The sequence below is a fragment of the Acyrthosiphon pisum genome, chromosome A1, assembly GCF_005508785.2.
Source record: "Acyrthosiphon pisum isolate AL4f chromosome A1, pea_aphid_22Mar2018_4r6ur, whole genome shotgun sequence".
Taxonomy (NCBI): Eukaryota; Metazoa; Arthropoda; class Insecta; order Hemiptera; family Aphididae; genus Acyrthosiphon; species Acyrthosiphon pisum.
The window spans coordinates 58,315,904-58,337,675 of record NC_042494.1 but is presented as its reverse complement, the minus strand read 5'-3'; the positions used below and the strand labels follow the sequence as shown (position 1 = coordinate 58,337,675).

The 21,772-nt window shown below is 28.4% G+C and overlaps 3 protein-coding genes across 4 annotated transcripts; 2 read left to right on the top strand and 1 right to left on the bottom strand.

Annotated features, from left to right (window-relative positions):
- Window positions 1-2,190: 2,190 nt before the first annotated feature.
- On the top strand, window positions 2,191-13,838 carry LOC100161120 (transcription initiation factor TFIID subunit 6). Of its 2 annotated transcripts, none has more exons than XM_008182126.3 (12): window positions 2,191-2,446; window positions 7,647-7,797; window positions 8,869-8,955; window positions 10,358-10,511; window positions 10,572-10,722; window positions 10,790-10,925; window positions 12,517-12,696; window positions 12,778-13,012; window positions 13,070-13,212; window positions 13,284-13,449; window positions 13,529-13,635; window positions 13,703-13,838. In XM_008182126.3, the coding sequence occupies exons 2-12, from the start codon at window positions 7,648-7,650 to the stop codon at window positions 13,772-13,774; spliced, it is 1,581 nt and encodes a 526-aa protein (XP_008180348.1). In that variant the 5' UTR covers window positions 2,191-2,446; window position 7,647; the 3' UTR covers window positions 13,775-13,838. The 2 variants fall into 2 exon arrangements, with proteins under 2 accessions (XP_008180348.1, XP_001947762.1); XM_001947727.5 differs by having other exon boundaries at window positions 7,621-7,797.
- Window positions 3,548-4,363, top strand: LOC103308558. Its single transcript, XM_008182134.1, has one exon. It carries the CDS (start codon window positions 3,548-3,550, stop codon window positions 4,361-4,363), a length of 816 nt encoding a protein of 271 aa, XP_008180356.1.
- A 3,910-nt stretch (window positions 13,839-17,748) lies between the features above and the next one.
- LOC100569501 (protein canopy-1-like) lies at window positions 17,749-18,549 on the bottom strand. The gene has a single exon (NM_001246112.2). It carries the CDS (start codon window positions 18,293-18,295, stop codon window positions 17,753-17,755), a length of 543 nt encoding a protein of 180 aa, NP_001233041.1. The 5' UTR covers window positions 18,296-18,549; the 3' UTR covers window positions 17,749-17,752.
- Between the last annotated feature and the right edge of the window lie 3,223 nt (window positions 18,550-21,772).

Sequence of the window (21,772 nt, the reverse complement as noted above, 5' to 3'; positions counted from 1 at the left end):
GGATTTTTGGAAGTACATTTTTCGCTTATTGACCTTAATGCACGAAAAAACTACCAGCTTTCAACAGTCTAAATATAGTCTTGTTTTTTCTACTATAGTAAATTTTAAATAATATTCGAACCAAAAATGGAATGTTTTGTTTACAACACATTTTGATATAATGATAATAATATTGATGAATACATAAACCTATGGTTTACAATAATACTAATACATTGTTATATTAAAATGTAGCCAATGTAGGTACCATACTTGTTAACATAAATATAATATAGTCATAAAACGAGTAGTAGATACACTTTATGAACAAAGGGGTCATAATTAGATATTCTAGCATTTCAAAGGCTAGAGAAAAAAAATGAAGTGCCCCCCCCAACATTTTTTTCTGGCTACGGCACTGATACACAATATATTAACACCTAACCTGTAGTAGTGTATATAATATATTAATATGAAAAAAACGTGAAAAAAATCGAAAAAAAATATAAAAAATTTCGAGATTACGGGCGGCTATGTTAAACCATATGCACTGAGCAGTCGCCGCCCGGAAGAGCAAATGACCGTTTCAAACTCGGACCCTACCAGCAACCTACGTATGGGCAGGGCCTCAACCGCCATATGCCAACAGGGCAATGTTTACAAAATCGCATGATTGATATTATTGATATATATTGATTTATTATCAGATATCAGTGTCTTATCTATTGAGTTATTATGTAAATAATATTTATTATATTTAATAAAAAAATATTTGTTATTGGCATAACAATATTAGACTAGTTTTAACTATCGATTGTCTATCGATAGTTTCAAAAACTACCGAGTGATTTTTCAATTGAATAGATATTATTATTCATCGATTGTTTTTAAAAATTATCGAGTAATTCACTCGATAGTTTTCTTTCGGTAGTCTAACAATGTTAGACTGTTGCAACTGTTGCAACTGTTGCATACGTCTTACACCGACTAGTTTTGACTATCGATAGTTTTCATTCGGTAATAAATACAAATACGCGTCTAGTACCAACTAGTTTTGACCATCGAGTTAAAAAAAAACAATCGAGTGATTTTTCGGTATTATCGACCGAATTTACTTGATAATAATTTGGGATAGACATTTTAAAGACAAAAATATAAAAAATGAAATAACCAGCCTCGATAGTCGAATCTCGAATGACAACATTGACAACAACATCATGGCTAAATAGTAAATAATACATAACCTTACCTAAAAAGTAAAAATTTTGATAGCTCGATTAGTTTTCAATAGTTCGATAGTTTTTCGATAGTTCGATAGTTTTATAAAACAACCGAGTAATTAGATAGTTTAAACTATCGAGTACTTTGATAGTTTTCACTCGGTTGTGCCCATCACTAAGTATTACCACAGAATTCTGTGGTATTACTCACGGATATAGATACTATGGTTGCACGACGGCCCATATTGGATCAAAGCGCTGAGCGGCGCCGAATGTTCTTATCAATCCTGACGAAAAGTCGCGTTTTACTAGCGCCCTCTATAACTACTATTAAGTTACGGTAACCAAGCCGGGCTACCTACCCACGGTGGAGCGCTAGTATGTCACGACTTTTTTTGTATGGATACTATTTATGTATTTATGTAACTTGATAAGAACATTTGGCGCCGTCATATTATTGCTCGTTGTCACGGACTACTAGTCCGTTAGTAGTAGCAGGGGTACGACACTGCGTGTATTGGCAAAATCGGGTGACTGTGGCCTTGGACATGGTCTCCAGGGGGGCGTGGCATATGTTATCATTTAAATAAATCATTTCAACATCATTGTCACAGTCCTCAGAATAATAATAATGCCCATTGGCCATTGCCTTGTATCCGTTTTTAAGATTTCGTAACAAAGAGGGATACACGTTGCCAACATTCTATCAGATTACGGATACGGTACAATTTATAGAGTCCAATACTTCATACCGTAGGGATACGTAAACCCACACAGCTGACCGAGTGTCTATTCTATATTGTTCTGTGGTAGTAGTCCGTGCTCGTTGTTCAACCATAGTATCTATATCCGTGGTATTACTCAATTGTTTGTTATTTTTATTATCAAGTATCAACAAACGGTGTAAACAAACCGTAAGATTATATTATAAACCATGGTTAGTACCACGATTTAAGATAGTAAGTTAATCTATAATTTATTCTGTGGTTTGTTGTCGCTTTTTCGAGATTACAATATTATGATCACAAATCACAATACTATGAATATGAACAGGTATTTGTGAGACAGCACTGCATACAGAACTACAGAAGTACATATCCATCAAGTATTTAGTTAGTATTAACAGACAACAATCAACTTTGGCCAACTATTTGTTGTATGGTATGACATGATTGATACTACAAACCATAAAGGCATGAACTAAGAAACTGGTAACTACAGTCCAGAATACAGAGTACAGGCATACAGTAAGTTGTTTATACAATACTACAATAGTATAATTAGTATAGTATAAGAATATAACAATACTCTAAAGGTATTGTTTCCTTTAGCGTCAAATAGTGGAACAGCACGGTGATTGATAATGTCGGGGCCAAACGAATGTGCGATTGGTGGCTCCGCCTACTTTTGTCAGCGCATAATTTTAAGTAATATGAATAGCGCGCAATTTTCAAATTCGTTTCGAATAAAACAATTTTTTCTAGCATATTACTACGTGAACGCAGACTAAAGGTTCCATTGTATTTGATCTTTATTCAACTGTTAACGGTAAATGCACACCTGCCAACAGCCGCCGACCAACTGTCACCTACGCCTGCACTGGAACCTACGTTGTGCATAGGTACATTGTTCGTTTCTGTCTGTTTAGTTTGTATATAGAAGCGTTTCGTACTCGTGTAATCGTGTTTATCGAATTCTGTGAGCAAAGTCTTTATATTTGAATAAATAGTTATTGTCGATTGTATTTAGTGTATTTTTGTTTTACTAAAATGAGTGACTTATACACTATTCATGAAATTGGAATGCCGTCAACGAGTACTGCAGCTGATCTTCCTTCAACTCCAGTAAGAAAGAGGGTAAAAAAATTTGAGAATCGTCGACAAACAAAAGCAATTATTCAGAATGTAAATAATTTTTTTTCAAAATTACATTTTGAATCTAACTTGAAAAATATAGATTTTTCCAAAACACAACAAATTACTGCAGAAGCATGTGGGGTATCTTTTAGAACTGAACAGAACGTTTCAAAAGAATATAAAAATAATTCTGGAAAATTTATTTCACCGCGAAAATCTATGTCTACCAAAAAACCAATGTCAGTAATGAACAATTTTAATCAAGATGTTGTGCGTCGTACAATTTTCGAATTTTACGACGAAGGTGAATTTCTGACTGCTCAAAAGGTACGATAAAAATTGGTAGAAAAAATTAAATATGAAGGTTCAGTGAGGTCAGTCAGACGTCTTTTCCATAATTTAGGCTTCCGATTTAAGAAGTGTAACGATGGGCGAACATTTTTGATGGAAAGAAGTGACATAGTTGTAAAAAGGTTGGTGTTTCTTCAAAAAATGAACGATATCAGGGAGAAAACTCCTGACAAGCCAATCTTTTATTTGGATGAAACTTGGCTTAACCAAAATCATACACGCTCATATATATGGCAAGATAGTCATATTGATGGAGGTTTAAAAATACCAACAGGAAAAGAAGCCAGACTTATCCTTGTTCATATCGGTTTGGCTAAAACAGGGTTTATTCCTCAATGTAAACTATTATACAAGAATACTAAGAGTACATCTTCCGACTACCACTCAGAAATTAATAGCGATATTTTTAGAGATTGGTTTTTGAAAATGCTTAATATGCTAAAAGAACCAAGCGTTATAGTGATGGACAACGCCAGTTACCATTCTATCGAACTAAATAAAGCGCTAACGACCAACTCAAAAAAAGAAATTGTTCAAAATCGGTCGAATGAGAAAAAAATCCCGTTTTTACCACTGGAAACTAAGGTGGAGCTACTCGAAAAAGTTAAAATGAATAAAAAAAAAGAATGTGTTTATGAATTAGACGAAGAGGCTTACAAAATTGGTCATGAAGTGGTACGTCTTCCTCCATATCACTGCCAGTACAACCCGATTGAATTTATATGGGTACAAGTAAAAAGTGAGGTAGCCACTAAAAACACAACTTTTAAAATAGCAGATGTTGAAAAATTAACACACGAAGCTATTGAAAATGTTACTGTGGATAACTGGAAGAAATGTGTTGAGCATGCAGAGAGAGTGCAAAAAGAAGATGCTGAAAAGGAATTGGTGAGAGAAATTCGTCTGGAACCAGTGATTTTGACGATCAACCCTGAAGACGATGATTCCTCATTTTGAGATTCTGATGATGACGAAGACAGTTGTGATGTTAATATGTAAATAGTAATTTTTTTTTATTGTTTACTTACAATTGACATAGCATAGTAAAACAGCTGAAATCTATAATTGTGTACTTTAATTTTATCAAATCATAACAATCAAAACATAAAACTGTATTTACTCATTATATGTATGATTTTATATACATACTGTTCACATATTGCATTTTAAAAATAAATAAATAATTGGGTAATTTGTATTAAGTACTTCTGTCTACTAACCATTTAAATAAAACTATAATAATAATATAGAAATTTATTGGACTGTTAAATTATTAATAGAACAAAAATGAATTTGAATTATAATTTAACATAATTTATATAATAAGTTGTTATTACTTACTACAAAAATAATTTAAATAATAACATATGGTAGGTACCTATTTTTTTTTTTAAGTTTTAAAAGAATTTATAAAAAACATTTTAAAATATGTAACATAAAAAACATGTTTTAAACACACAATGTTTAATTTCAATTGTTTAAAACAAATGTTTTTAAACAAAATATTTAAAACTGCGAACCCTGGTATGGAGTCAACACTGAATAGTTTATTTACGTACTAGTGTGTGTACAAAGTAATAGTCTGTACACAGACTCAAACTATCTATTAAATAATATTTGTAATAACAGTCATAATAACTTATATTATTTATTTATAATATTTATTTATTAGTATTATATATATATTAGTGCCAAATATCTTTAATCGTGATAAAATTTAATATGCGATTTATTATGATATGAACGTGGTAAAATGATACGGTTACTTTGTTTTCAAATATCCCTCCAACAGATGTTACTTGCTAGTGTGATATCGCGGTAGACGGAAAAAAAAACCAAAAGAAAAAAAGACCACGGAAAAATAAAACCAAAAGAAAAAAAACTATGAAAATAAAAACCAAATTTTTGTATTTTACTATATTATGTATTTATGTCATATTATTCACATATTATTGTATTTTTTTTAAATATTTAAAATATTAACTTTTACTATACATACCTAAGCTACTAATGGTCGATAAAAAGTAAGTTTGAAAATATATAAGAAAAAAATGTAAACCTTTTTTTACATTTTTACAATAAGTTACGTCAATTCAAACGATTTATATATAAATAGTATTTATATATTATTGTTCTCAATGTTTGGTTACAGTATGAACTATTTATGAGAATCGTTGTTTTAAATTTTCAATCCTTAGCTATAAAAATTTAACATTTTATAATTTTTAAATACGTTTTAAAAATTTGTCACAATACAATAATATGAATAATAATTTAAAATAAGTTTCACGTTTTAATAATTGTCAATACAAACATCAATTACTACAGTCTACAGTTATAATAATAATAATTTCAAATAGGTTATACTGTTTAAAAAATTGTCAATACAGACATTTTATATGAAATGATAAAAAGAAATTATATTAAATGATAAAAAATAATAAACATTGATAATTTGTTCAGTTAAATTAAGTAAAAATAATAAAAATACCATTAACAATTTTTCCAACACGGAAATACTACTCCCAAAACATAGTATAACATAGCTAGGCTTGTTTTTACATATTTTTAAATATATAAATATATATATTATAGCTGATCCCGTGCACTTCGTTACCCGTTAAATGTACAAATTGTATATGACTCAAACTTTGTTCAATGCGTTATTTAATATTCGGTGTGTGATGTTCTAGATTTATCTTAACTTTTCTGTTGCCCAGGATAAAAATTCTGATTCACAGCAGTACATTATCAGGTAGGCAATCTACCTGCGGTAGATCGCGGACCCTGTGCTGTTTGTACGTAAGTGTATGATTTAACTCTAAAATATCAAAGTTATACCAAGTTTGTAGTTTTTACTTAATTCCACATACGGTGGATTTATATAATCAATTAATACAAAAACCTAACCTAACCACACTAAAATCCGATGAGTAAAAAAAAAACCAAATTTAACCCTTTTTAAATTAGCCTATCTTCTTCCCAGTGGTCTAATCTAATTCTCCCAGTGGTTTCTAGATAAACTTGTATTACGGCTCAAGTTAGCCTCTTTGCGTTTTCTCGGCATTGAAATATGTGCAAAACAAACATAAATAGGATTAATTGAATTATTATAGTGATAATGTATTTAATCTTTGATTGAATACAAATACATATACATTTAAATATTAGACTGTTTTACAAAAGCAATAAATTTTATTTTTCTTAATTATATCGAAAATATATTGTTAGAAACGTGAAAAAAAAATCTGTGTAAGTTAGACCTCTTATAAGTGAAATCAAAAAAACATTTGTCAACCAATATATAATACACTATTATTATTTTTTTTTTTTTATATATATAACCAATAGCAACCATTTATAAACAAATATTTCTACCATAAATTATTAAAATCCCTGCTTGAGCACTTCTATTATTTTTTTCTGGACAACCCTTATCATTTAGGGGTATGAAAAATAGATGTTAGCCAATTCTCATACCTACTGAATATGCATAAAAAATTTCATAAAAATCGGTCAAGCCGTTTCTGAGGAGTGTCGAGACTAACACTGTGACACGAGAATTTTATATATAAGATTTTTAACTATTCAAAATGCACTAATTAGGTTACGATAGTCAGTGGGGTATATAGAAATAATTTTTAGGCTATAGTAGATAGAAACTAGCAAGTGATCTATTATTTAGAGGCTACTGTCTACTATATACTTAACAGTTTCTATAAATATATTCGTATTTGTTATTTTCAACAGGCTATGAAGTATTATAACTTATAATAGTACCTAATAAAATATATTGTTGTTCTATTTAAAAAGACTGTAATTTCGAGGGGGGGGGGAGGACTGCAGCCCACTAGGCCCACCCCCAATATACGCCACTGGTGATAGTATTCAGCAGATAGAACACCTGGGCAGTTGGATTATTGATCAAAATTTTTAATTAGAAAATTAAAACTTATGTCTAATGAAATATGACATAATATAGCAAAATATGGGTGGAACCACCAACCGCACATTCGTTTAGTCCCGACATTAGTGACGCTAGACGCTGCAGGGAAAATATACCTAAATATCTCTAATACGATATATTGTTGGTACTTCAATACTTATATCATATTATTATTATATATTTGAGTTAACTAGGTATATTATATAACTGAGATTTATATTTTAGTGTGGTAAATTTATAATAATTTTTAAAATGTTTGATTACCTAGTCATTTGGATTATTGCGTTTTATCAGAATGGGTGAAATTGAAGTAAACTATGGTTCTACTTTACCTACCGAATCATTAAAGGTGATTGCGGAAAGTGTTGGTATTGGTAATCTCTCCGATGATGCAGCTAAAGAAATATCCGATTCTGCCACTTATCGTCTTAAATTAGTGTTACAAGTAAGTACATATTCAAACAATTTTAATTGATTTAACTTAATCGCTACTCAAGGGAAAAGAGCGCATTTAAAATCAAAAATCTAGAAATTTATAAATGGACTAAAATATTAATATTAATCATCAACACTCCATATATTTTAAATTTTCTTAGATCATATAAAAATACATTAAATAAAATAAAAGCATAGCATTGAATAATGTGTTATTTAATATTTATTATAAAAAATCTGTCCATCTTTATAACTTATGTACCTATTTTTTTTCAATATAATATAACTTGTATTTATATAGGTAGTAGGAACTAGAGGTCTTGATTACACGTGTAGTGAAATAGATGGGTACCCGTGTTTTTACACAAGACGGGGTTAAGGCCCGTGTAATAAAAATACCCATGTATACCCGTGTATTTAAATACCCATGAGGTAAAATACTCATATATTTACAACTTAAATACAATTATATTTCATTACTTTGCAGTTCTGACTTAACTATTTCTTTAACTTCTGAACTCAATATGACAGAAAGCATATCATATTATATTGTGTTTTTTAGCAAAACTTTTAGGTCATAACATACTTAAATAATAGGTAGGTAAGTAATCGAGGGCTATACAATTTTTATTATTAATAAATAACCAATTATTTGAATATACACAACGTAACATAAAGTATTTTTGAATTCTGAATTAATATGCAATATACACGGTTATTATACACGGATATTAATATAATTTTTACCCGCGTGCCCGGGCTCCGTGTACCAGTGTATTCTATTACCCGTTCACAACCATGACCCCTAGTAGGAATATCATTCATGATCAATTAATAAAATCAACCCCACTTTTTCTCATATTATATATTACTTTGTTGTCAGTAAATTTTACTAGCGCAAAATACCAGTAAACCCATAATTGTGCTAATATTGCTGCTGTATTTTATGTACCTTTATTATTAGAAGAAATTATAAATTGATAATCTATAACTTACAAGATTGTAATATAGATTTACTACATAATATACTGCTCATTGTTTATACACTTTATATATTATGTGTTCCTGATTATGTTCTTAGGAAAGCAAAAAGTTTATGATGCATTCTAATAGATGCAAATTACTACCATCAGACATTGATAATGCTTTAAAAGTTTTCGGTATTGAAGTAAGTTACTCTAATTATATTAGTTTATTATCTTTAAATAAATAGAATAGTAGGTATTTCTACAGTAATTAGTCTCATAATTATTTTATTATGAATTTGATCACACACCTATTTTACTATTAAAAAGCTATGAATCCAGGGCACTTGTCAAGGATTTAGGGTGAACCAAACATTCATTATTTTTTTTTCATTAAAGTTTAATTTTAAAAACAACAACTAAATACTACAAAAAATACAACATCAACCTGTCCCCTCAAATCAACACACTTATCTCAACTCTAGACAAATAAATTATTCCAGACAATCCACCTCGTTGTGGAAAACATTGTTGGTGTCAAGATCCTCTCAATGCAGTTAAAAATATTAAATTAATAACCTAAGGGTTCTGTACTGGACAGTCTCCCTCCTCACGCCAATTTATGTATGTCAAACTTCTAATAAAAATGTCCACAAATTTGGTTATTGTACAAATATAGAAATATAGTATAGATTGTAAATATTCTTATAATAAAAAAAAAAGTTTATTTTGACAGACATTGTACATAAGTGGCTATGTAGGGATGCCAAATGTTCCGTATTTTATGAGAATGTCACGTTTTTCAACTAATTGTATTGTCCCGACAAGCAACAACTTTTCTGGGATACCAAAATGTACTGTTCATTCCTAATTGTTTGTTTTGAAGCAATAATATTTGATATTATCATTACTAGTGACCACCTACAATTTATAGATAATACATATTATTATTGTATCTATCAATGGTCGAGAAGAACATAAAAGCTGTTATTAAATATAAATAGTATGTACTATGTACCTATAAAAAATTGTTGTTAGCTTATATATTTATTAATACTTTTAATTAAAACTTATTATATTTTAGGAAACCAATGTTAAAAATAACCCACCAGTCACCTTAATAAAGACTGTCCTATATCTACTACAGTATTACTCTAGGTACAACATTTTTTAGATTATTTAAATAGTTTTAACATTGACTATGTTTTATACTAGCTATGCATTTTTTTCGTTCTGTTCAAGTTTTGAATCTGGCATCCCTATGTTAAGACTTGTTTTACTATTTTATTGTGTTGAATTTATTGAAAAACACGATGGCCTGCTCACTTTGCGTGCCACCAAAGTACCTAGTATAAGAAACAAAGTAGGCTCATAAGTTATTCTATCAAATCTTAATAATATGGTATATAATTATGTCAATGGTTGCAATAGTGAATATTTGGTCACAAATTCTGTAATGTAGTAGTCAATACACATTACACAATTTGATATTTTGATATAAAAAATGTGATGTATAATGTCAGCTGATAAGTAAAATAATTAGAAAGATAAGAATTTCTTTGACATATTTACAATTATTGTGAAATACTATTGTTTTATTTTTAGCCTATATATGGATTTCATGCTAAAGACCATATACCATTTAGGTATGCATCTGGTGGTGGACGAGAATTACATTTCATTGATGATAAAGATATTGATCTTATCGAATTTGTTAATGCTCCTTTGGCTAAGTTGCCTTTAGAAATCAGTATTCGATGTTAGTCTCATTAAATAGGATTAATAAGTAGTGCCTAGTTAATTTATACTAAATTTCTAGGCCACTGGCTTGCCATTGATGGAGTTCAACCAACTGTACCAGAAAATCCTCCTTCTGTATCCAAAGATGTTCAAAAACTTGAATGTGTAGATCCTTTAAACAAATTAAAAAAACCCATCGATAAAGAAGTTTCTGGACGTCCATCTACTGGGTATATATGTGACTATTTAATATTATAGCCTGGATAAAAAAAATTTTAAATCTATTTTTTATTTTAGAAAAGCTCAAAAATTACGCAATGTTGAAACTGTTCATGTAAAACAGCTGGCAACTCATGAGTTATCAGTTGAACAACAACTTTATTACAAGGAAATCACTGAAGCTTGTGTTGGATCTGATGAATCTAGAAGAGCTGTATGTATTTTAATATAGATGTAATATAAAATACAGATATCTATTTTTTTTACAGGATGATCCGTATAGCGGTATACTCGTTTTTTCTCAATTTCCCAATGATTTGTGGTTTTGATGAGTTAACATCTATACGTATTCCCCTTGCATTACTATATCAAATGCACATTTCTAAGAGCTAATACATTATAACAAAAAATTACTTAACCAATTTCAATATAAGTTTTATCAATATATCTTTGAGATTGAAGATAATTTTTGCTATTTTTCAATCCCTATATTATGCTGCTATAATGGCTCACGCATGTATTTAGTTTTGGCTCAAGAAAATTGAATATTTTTGTATTTATTTAAATGACCGCAATTGGTTACAGATTATTTTTTTCATACAATATATTACCAGTTTTACACAAATAGCATTTTGATGTTTAGACATAAATTACCGTGAGTAATTACTGACTCACATTTTTTTTAACATGAATATGATACAAGATTTGGTTTTTGAAAAATTCTTCGTAAGATTTGTTGTTATGGTTACTTATTATGAATTTGTTCTAAAGGTATACAATTTAATTACAAATAAAAACAAAGTATAATATATTATATAGCTTGTGTTAGGACTGTTTGCTTGAAAGTAGATATATTTCAGAAATTATCAATTCTAATACTAGATACCAGAAAATGTTTAGATGTACAAACAATTGAATACAGTATAAATTATGTTTTATTTTACTTTATTTTTTAATTATATGTAATTAAGTAAAAAATTAAGTATTAACTTATAACCAGGGATGGAAAACGTTTTTAAAATACGTTATTAAACGGAAAAAAACAAAAAACAACTGAAAAACAATAACAAAATATTCAAAAAAATTAAAAACGAAAACAAAAATAAATTATAGTATTATACATTATTAAATTATTTATACCACGAAAAAGAAAAAATTTCACTTGTCTTTACTTTTTAATGTTTAACTTTAAAAACATTTTAATTTGAAATCAAAAATTTTTAATTTTCTAATTTTTAATAAATTATAATTTTGATTTAAAATTTAAATATTAATCATTAAGATTTAAGAATAATTAATTTTAATTTTTAACTTTTAAGTGCATTTCTATATTTCGCGTTACTATTATAACTTGAAAGTTAAAAGTTATAAGTTATAAGAATATAATATTAAAAATAAAATATATTATCAAAAACGTTATTTGGAAACAATAGGAAAATAACGTTTTTAAAAACGTTTATCAAAAACAATATAGAAAATAAACGTTTTTAAAAATGTTAATCAAAAACGTTAAACAAAAACGATATTTTTTATATCAATAAACAAAAACAAAAACAAAAAAATTAAAAACGTTTTCCATCCCTGCTTTTAATAAAGTATGCTACTCAATATTTTTCAAATTACTTTAAAAACATATTTATGATTCATACGTTTTCCGGTTTCCCTGATGTGAAAAATATTTGTGGTATGTTTCTTTCCACAAGATCGACTTTTTTTACTTTCTTTGCAATAACTTAAAATAGTTTTACTTAGGTATTAATTACAAATGAAAAATGTAATACAATTAAACAAATTATTTTTTTCAGGAAGCTCTTCAGAGTTTGGCATCTGACCCGGGCCTTCATGAAATGTTACCTCGCATGTGTACATTTATTGCAGAAGGAGTAAAAGTAAATGTTGTGCAAAATAATTTAGCATTACTTATTTATTTAATGAGGATGGTCAAAGCATTATTGGATAATCCAGCACTTTATTTAGAAAAATATGTAAGTTCGATGACATATATCAATTACATATTAGTTATTACTGTATAATTTTTATAATTTAATTATAAAACTATGATTTAGCTGCATGAAATCATCCCTTCTGTGGTCACTTGTGTCGTTAGTAAACAATTGTGCATGAGACCAGAAATTGACAATCATTGGGCTTTGAGAGATTTTGCCTCACGTTTAATGGCACAAATTTGTAAAATGTTTAATACACCAACAAACAATGTACAAACTCGTATAACTAGAGTATTTACAAATGCTACAAATTCAGACAAAACCGCTCTTCCATCAGTGTATGGTGCACTTGAAGGTAGGTAAAAATAATCAATTATTTATAATTTCAACTAAATCAAATTAAATATTTTAGGTTTAGCAGAGCTAGGCACAGAAACAATAAAAGTATTTGTCATTCCCAGAGTACGCATGATATCTGATAGACTAGATTCACCAGAAGTTACACAGAATAATGTTGATCGAATATCCGGAAACCAAATTAAACACTTACTTTGTGTAATTTTTTTATTTGAGTTTAGTTACATTTGTTTATAAATATTATTTTAAATTTACTCGTATTGTTTCAGAAAATATTGACTCCTGTGTTAAAAATAACTCATTCACCACCAGATAGTTTGGATGAATACAAAAAAGAATTTGGATCTGTTGGTGTTCAATTGCATGCTGCTGTATGTAAAGCTCGTACAACAACTATTATCCAAAGTACAAGCAACCAAACTGTAACACAAACAAGTAAATTAATTTGTTCAAATTAAATATAAAATATGTTTGTTTTATATTTAATTATTAATATCAAATTTAATCTATATAGATACACAATCTAGAACAGTTATTGGTCGACCAGTTGCAGCAACCACAAGTAACACAGTAAATCCTCAAAAATATGTACTCATGTCTCAAAGACCTGTTGTTGCACAAGTAAATTATTTAAATGCTCTAATAAATGATTGTATTTTTATATTTTTTAAACCATTTTTGTTTTCAGACTCCACCAAATAAAACAGTTTATATAACTCAGCAAAATATAAAATCAGAATTTCAAGATCCTAGTAATTGAACGTTAAGTTAAGCAAACACATTTTAAAAAAGGTCATTTTTTTAATAAACTTAATTAAAATTAATTATTCTTGTTAATCTTAAAAATCATATAAAATAATAAAATTAATTAGAAGTTTAAGAAAAATTATCGATATAAATTTGTAACGATTTAAACCGGTTAAAACCAGTTATATTATAAACTGGTGTTAAAAATGTATATAAACTAAAACACAAACGGAACCACAATAATTAGTTATTTTTTAGAACAAAAACTAATTATAAATAAATAAGTTTTTATCTAGCGCGCCCGAGTTCCAGTGTTCTTTTCTTACTGGTCCTTATCATTTCTCGTTATTGTACACATTTAGTGCCATAAATAATCTTTTTTGGGCAAACATTATTAACTAAAATATGTTAACGTTTTCAACACACTTCACTCTATCTGCAATTATTTTTTTGTATAAATTCCCCATTTTTGTATAAGAATTCATTTTTTTTTTAATCAAAAATTCAAACTTGCAAAAAAAAATAGATAAATAGTTTCTGAATGGTGTCCGAACAATAAATTAAAAAATTTGATTGGGCCCTAAACTAGATTCGTTCCCTTAAAATACTCATAAATCGCTTTAAAATTAAAATATAATACAAGCTTAGTACATCCTAGATAATAATAATAATAATAATCTTACTTTTAAATTGTATGCAGTGGCGTACATACGGGGGGGGGGGATCAATCCCCCCCAGGACCAAAAAAAAAAAATTGTGATATTATTGATGAATTTCTTATTATTAATCATCCGTGTATACACAAACATTCGTTATAATAATTTGACTATTGAGTATAACACTATACTTTACCAACGAAAAAAGATTTCATAACGAAATTGTGGTTGCCGTATATCAATCAAAATAGACATTTGATCGTACACAGTCAGATAGTTGCGTGCGGACATTAATACAATAATACATCTTAATACGACCAAAAACGTACCCTTTCCTTTTCGGCCGATTCACTTTTCGACCAAAAAAAAGTTTAATATAATACACAATGATTTTGTTAAGTTGGTTTCAAATAACTACTTTAAAAAGTAGTGAACCAGCAACCTAACCTAAACAGTGCTAACAAAAGTGAGTAAAAAAAATGAATTATGACAGGAATTGTAATTATTAATCATAGTTTTCTATATTTTATTGACAACAAAAATTATTTTTATAAATATTACGTATTCATTTATAGATTTTAGTATTTTATACAACTTATATATTTTTTAATATTTCTTTATAAGTATAACATAATGACTTATATGTAATTATTATCATTATTTATTTGTAACCTACTACTATATTTAAAAATAACTAACAAAAATAATTTTTTCTACACAAAGGCAGGGACTGGAACCTGTTGGGTGTTTCAGTTCCGGTTCCGGTTCTGGTTATTAAATTAATTTGTTTAAGGGTTCCGATTTTGTTTCGGTTTTCTAAAAAAATATAAGGGTTCTAGAACCGGTTAATACCGGTTTTGAAAAATACCAGTTAATTTCGGTTATTTTGATTTCTGATTATTAAAGATTTATTAAAAAAATAGTCTGAAATAATTTATTTATTCATGTGTAAATTGTAATTATTTCATGAAAATGGAAGTTATTATGAAAAGTTAGAAAAACATTAAAACATTAAAACACAATACCAACATCTCCATTGCTGACTGCCGCCGTGCTAGGTCAGCGCATGTCGACAATGTCATATAAAATGGATTTTCTTATCTATTTTAGATTCTGAGCGGAGCGAGGAAGCTATTGTTTTTATAATGGTGTTTATTTTTTTTTTTTTTTTATATCCTGTTCCTGTATACAAAATTTCTTCCAGAAGGAGTGCTTTGATTTCAACGTATAGTACCTTATCTTTTAGCAAATTGGATCAAGATGGTACTTTAGAGAGGTTATTTTCTGATTTTCTCAATAGTTATTTAATGCCACGGGAAAAACCACCGAAAAATTATAAATAAACGCTAAAAATGGGATTTTAATTTCTAACGCTTTGTTTATCACCATAGAAACGAATAAAAAATTATAATATTATAATATTAATTCAACTTACATGATAAAATAATTAATAACAATATAAAATATCCAGAGTGACAAACCGTCCCCGCTCAGAATCGTTTTTCTTATACAATGATATTTTATCATTGAATTCAAGTCTAATACAACCCATTATACAATGGCCCCCTTGTAACCTGTGATTATTAGGAAAATGGGTAGTTTTAAAGAGAAGGTTTTAGTGTTGGTTATTTTTTTTTGTGTAACTTGTAACTTAAAAGTTTTACCCTTAAATAACCGAAAATGATTCAATTTGTTTTTGTAAATAAAATATATATTTAATTGTTACTGTACTTGTAAACTATAAATATTTTGGACATAAAAAAAATTATAAGACATACTTTATAAACATTCCAATACATAGTTTATCCAAGGCCGGATTAAGAACCTATTGGGCCCCGGGGCTGAAATTTCATATGGGCCCTTTTGACGAGACATGCTTTAAAATGTTGCTCACTACGCCCGCAAGAAGATACATTTTTCTAACTATTTCACAAATTGACAATTGCATTATAGAATTACATAATGAATAGGTAGGTATCTGTAAGTAATTTATGTCTATAAAACTACTAATTTTAGTATAACAAAAGTTAATACTTCATGTTTCATTAATTTAAATTCAAATTTTCATAATAACTTAAATTTATTAACAGTATACTTATTTACAACAAATATTAAATAACAGTAAAATGCGTCTTTTCTACCATAGTGCTTTTGTAGGTATTTACTATTTAGTTATTATAGTATATTTAGTATATTTTAAAAATCATTTATGGATTTTAAAATATAGAAAAACTATTCTTTAAAATCACTGAAAAATGTGTATCAGCTTAAAATTATTTGGCCCCTTTCATTTTGGTACTTGAGAGGGCCCCCCCGGGGCTTCCGCCCTGGCTAGACCCCCCTTAATCCGTTCTTGAGCTTATTCCTCATTTTTTCATTTTTACAATAGAATAATAGAAATCATTAGATTTAACAAGTATAAATAGTCTTCTTATCCTATAGGTTGTACTAATGTTCAGTAAGTAGGTATTTAATATTTTATATAATGTATAATTTATTTATATGTTTAGAACCTTCAAGTAAAATACATAATTTTTAATGCATGATTTACATAAGACACAAGTATTAAGAGGACGCTACACCCGCATACGTTGTCTCCGTCTTACAAATGCGCAACATAAGAAAAACTGTTTTGCGCGGGACAACAATGCTCACTCTTTATTTATAGTAGAATTCCCGAAATTCTACAACACGTAAGGAAGAACTTATATATAAATTAATGTTATCCAAATAATAAAAACGCTACAACAAAGAGAAAATTCTTCCCTATGTGTTGTGGAATTTTAGTAATTCTACTATAAACACAGAGGGAGCATAGTCATCCCGCGCAAAACAGTTTTTGCTATGTTGTGCATTTGTAAGATGGAAGCAATGCATGCGTCCTCTTAAGATATATTGTTTTTAATTAAATAATCAAACTAAAAAATGAAATGCATATTCAAGAGTCTCATGCATTTATTTTTCATTCAACTAAAGTTCTACAGTAAATTTATTAGTAGAATAATAAAGATCATTAATTAAAAATTATGCTGGCACTGAATATTAATAATGACAAATATCACTTACTAGTTGCTACTTAGGTATTGCAATAGCCAATAGGAATGTAATAGTTACATTTTTATAGTACTCAAGCCAACAAGCCTAATAGTGGTCTGGCTGTATATCAAAATGAAAAAGGAAAGGCAAAACTTGTATTGGACATGAGTACCTATAACAGTAAATGTATTGGGTTATTAAAATAATTGATATTAACATCATCATTATTTTATGTATAAACAATATTTAATCATAATAAACTGCCTATACATAAAAACATTAAATACAATAACTGTTGGTTATAATTCTACTTTATTGTTTTTTATTGGGCACAAATGCATAACATTAGTACAAATGGAATGAACAAGGTGGTCATCATCTTCAGACTTAATAATATTTATGAGATCTTCTTCAATATCATCGACAATCTCTTCGCAAAAATATTGTAAGCTTTTGTTCAGATCAGAGTCTTGAACCACATCCACCTCACTCATCAACGGGTTCATTTTTCCATCTAGTATCAATGGCATAACTGTCAACGTACCATTTTTCTTATATGTAGCACGTACATAATCATTCATCTTTTCACATACAGAATCCATTACCTCTGTTAAGTATAACTGCGTCCGTGCTAATGGAACAGTCTGTTTTATTTGATCACCATTGCCATCCAATCGAAAATTAGAAACTTGCACAATGTTCGCTGCTTCCACCGAACTAACATTGCGTTGTATTTCTTCGACAAGACGACAACACACTTCACACTTTAAATCTAAAGATTCAAAGGCTATACACGGCATTAATAAAGCAAAAAGTATGTATAAATATTTTGTGGAGAACATTATTAAAAAAAATTTGATGTTCTTAAATTAAACTAAAAATAATATGTGTTAATAAATAATTGATCTGTATTTGGTCACTAGTCAGCTAATTTAAAAACAAAAAATAACGAAATAATACTATGGCCAGATGCTACGAATACCTACAAAATAATAAAAACTAAATTACTCAACACACAAATACACATTACAAAGGTGCAAAATTAGAATTCATTAGGAAACTCGGCATTGACGTCATGTCAAAACCTAGAACAACTATTTTGTACTGTATAAATTGCAGATAACATATTATTATGTTGCTTCCAAAGTTCAAACCAGTTTGAGTGGATAACGATGGACGATGGTATAGAACAATGGTGGGGTTAAGGTTAATATGAATAGATTGTATAAGAAACATAATTCATATTGCATGTGGTGGGGGGTGATGTACCACAATATTATGTTTTGCGTTATAAAATATATATAAATTTTAAATAAAAGATAAATAAATGTAGAAAATAAGTATGTACAGTCTTGTAAAAATAATTTTTAGTCCGGTCAAAAAAGACAAAAAAATATGTTCATTTCGAAATAATTTGCATACAGCTCAAAATAAATTGGTACACATCTTAGATACCTACCTCATCAGTTATCACAATTAAAATCTCAAAATTCCCCATCGATCATACTGCTGATACATTTTTTATTCAAAGACAAGGGTCACAAAAATAGGTTTTTTTTATTTATCTCTTAAAATTAAAGTGCTTTTGTTAAAAAAAGCTTTAATAAAGAGATATATCGAGTAATTTTCTAAAACAAAATGTGTCCACACTTTGATACCTATAAGTTATAATTTATGAATTATTGATTTTAAAAATGAGTACGGCCGTACTTCATTTATCACTATAGTCTATACAACTATGAATCGCGGTAAAAAAAAGTCGGGAGTAAAGAATATGTCCTAGGAAAAACAGTCCACAGTAGATAAGTGCTAAGCCTAAATGATTGTAATGTTTATCTAGTATTATGGCTTTTGTTTCTTCGATAGCAACTAATCAACTAAAAAAATATCAAACTATACTGACAAAAATAACAAATGTTACCCATACGATATGTATACGATGGACATACCCCCCACCAGTATTATATGGGCCACGTCTCCTTTTTTTTTTTTATAGAATATCATCTAAGGCTTATTGATTCGACCAAGGGCTATTGACTATTTTGGCAGGTGTGGGTAGTCGACAGTCGTCTGGAATATAAAAAATAAAGGTTAATATAAATCACTGGTATAAAATATAAACAAATTATCTAACTGATACGTCGGTAGTTTTTTACAACATTCGATTGTACTATTGTAGTAAAATATTATCGATTAATTTATGGGAATAGAATCCCGTCGTTTATTTATCATTTGATTAATGAGTCGGTGTACTGGACCGGATACGACAAGGTTGGAGGGTGTGGGGACTTTGACCACGAAATAATATAGGTTGGGCGGAGTACGGGGGTTTTTTGTCCTTCTAGCAATACTAGCGCTGTCTTAGTGGATACTTATGGAACTAGATTTGTAATAATATATTATATTATTATAATTTATTATTGCAAATTCAAAATTATTATATATAAATATATAATCATTAATCAACGTACCGTTCGTTGTCGTCTCGTTATTAATTTCATTAATAATTATAAATATAAAATTGAATATAAAAAAAGGTGGGTAAGTGGATGTCGCTCTGCTGTACAGTAGGTTACAAGTGGGCCACTATATAATGGATAGTATTAAATTTGAATTCAATGATATAATATCACTGTATAAGAAAAACGATTCTGAGCGGAGACGGTTTGTCAGTCTAGGTATTAGACATACCTATTATAGGTATACTTATCTATAGTATTAAAAAAAAATTGACCTATAATAGGTATCAATAATAAATTCCAAATCAATCATATCACAATATCCATTAGGTAACGCGTTATACATCAACAACAAACCGTGGTACTATCATAAATATATAATAGTATACTTTAGAAGTTTCAAGTACCCACAAGTAATATTATACAATCACAACAAAATAACTAAAATAGTTATTCCAGGTTTTTTAATATGTAATTTCGTCTAAATTGGAAATTAAAATGACTATAAAAATAAACTGTGCTTATGTATTTCTTAGAATTTTTGGCAACATAATTAAATATTTACGTGGAATCTTGTTTTAAATTTTCAATCCTTAGATATAAAAGTTGAACATTTTATAAATTTTTAACTACAATGATTGATAATTTTCGAGATTTTAATAATTTTTTTCAAAATTCGAACTTTAAATGCTTATAAAAAAAAAACTGTGCTTATGTATTTTTAATATTTTTCAACTGCTATTATAACAATATATCAGGAGCCTTGTATTAATTTTTTACACTTTTTGGCCTAATAGATAAAACATTATTGATATTTATAGAAAAAAAAACTAAAAAAATTGAAAACTGAAAATGTCCGTAAACAGCTCAAAAAGAGTCAAAATATTTTTAAAAATGTATGGTGTATAGGAAATGCTAATATAAACATTCAGTAAAATTTTCATGTGTCTGCAGTTATTCGTTTTTGAATTACAACAAAATAAGGAAATCGCTACATGAGAAATCGAGTGAATATCCAATGTTGTAAAAATTTAATTTGACATTCTTATAGATATTTTTTGTTTGATAAAGGTAGATAATCTTATAAGGAATCTTGTATTACATTATCATATCTTAGATTTAAAAAGAAATTTTTTATGAATTTCTAACTCGAAATAATTTGCAAATTTTCGTGATTTTTCCATATTTTGTCATTTTAGATTCTGAACGAAGTGATGAATGTATTGATTTTACAATGATGTGTGTGTTTTTTTTTTTTTTTAGATTCTGAACGAAGTGATGAATGTATTGATTTTACAACGATGTGTGTTTTTTTTTTTTTGCAAGTAATTTAGTGGTTGAAAAATCGTAAAAATTTTTTCTTTTATAACTAAGTTTTTAAAATTTGGTACAAGGTTCTCCATAAGTTTTTCTTTAAAAATAATATATCCTAGACTGACAAATCATCTCCGTTCAGAATCGTTTTTCGTATACAATGATATAATATCATTGGATTCAAATTTAATTCCATCCATTACAGTAACCCACTTGTAACCTACTGTACAGCAGAGCGACATCCACGACTTACCCGCCTTTTTTTTTTTTTTTTTGTGTCTGACGACAATTTTTGGAGCAGTAAAAATGCTTCGATTTTCAAAAGTTTTACCTTTTCTGAAAGGAAAGTGAATCTAGTTGGTACTTTGGGGGGTCAAAAGTGAAAATTTCCCAATACTTTTCAAAAGCGGCAGGAAAAACCTTAAAAAAATAACGGAAAAACGCGAATTTTTACGCAAAACCAATTTTTGACAAAAACGAAAACTTAATTTTACTGTAACTCAAAAAATAATTATTGTAAGCACTTGAAATTTGCAACAGATGTTT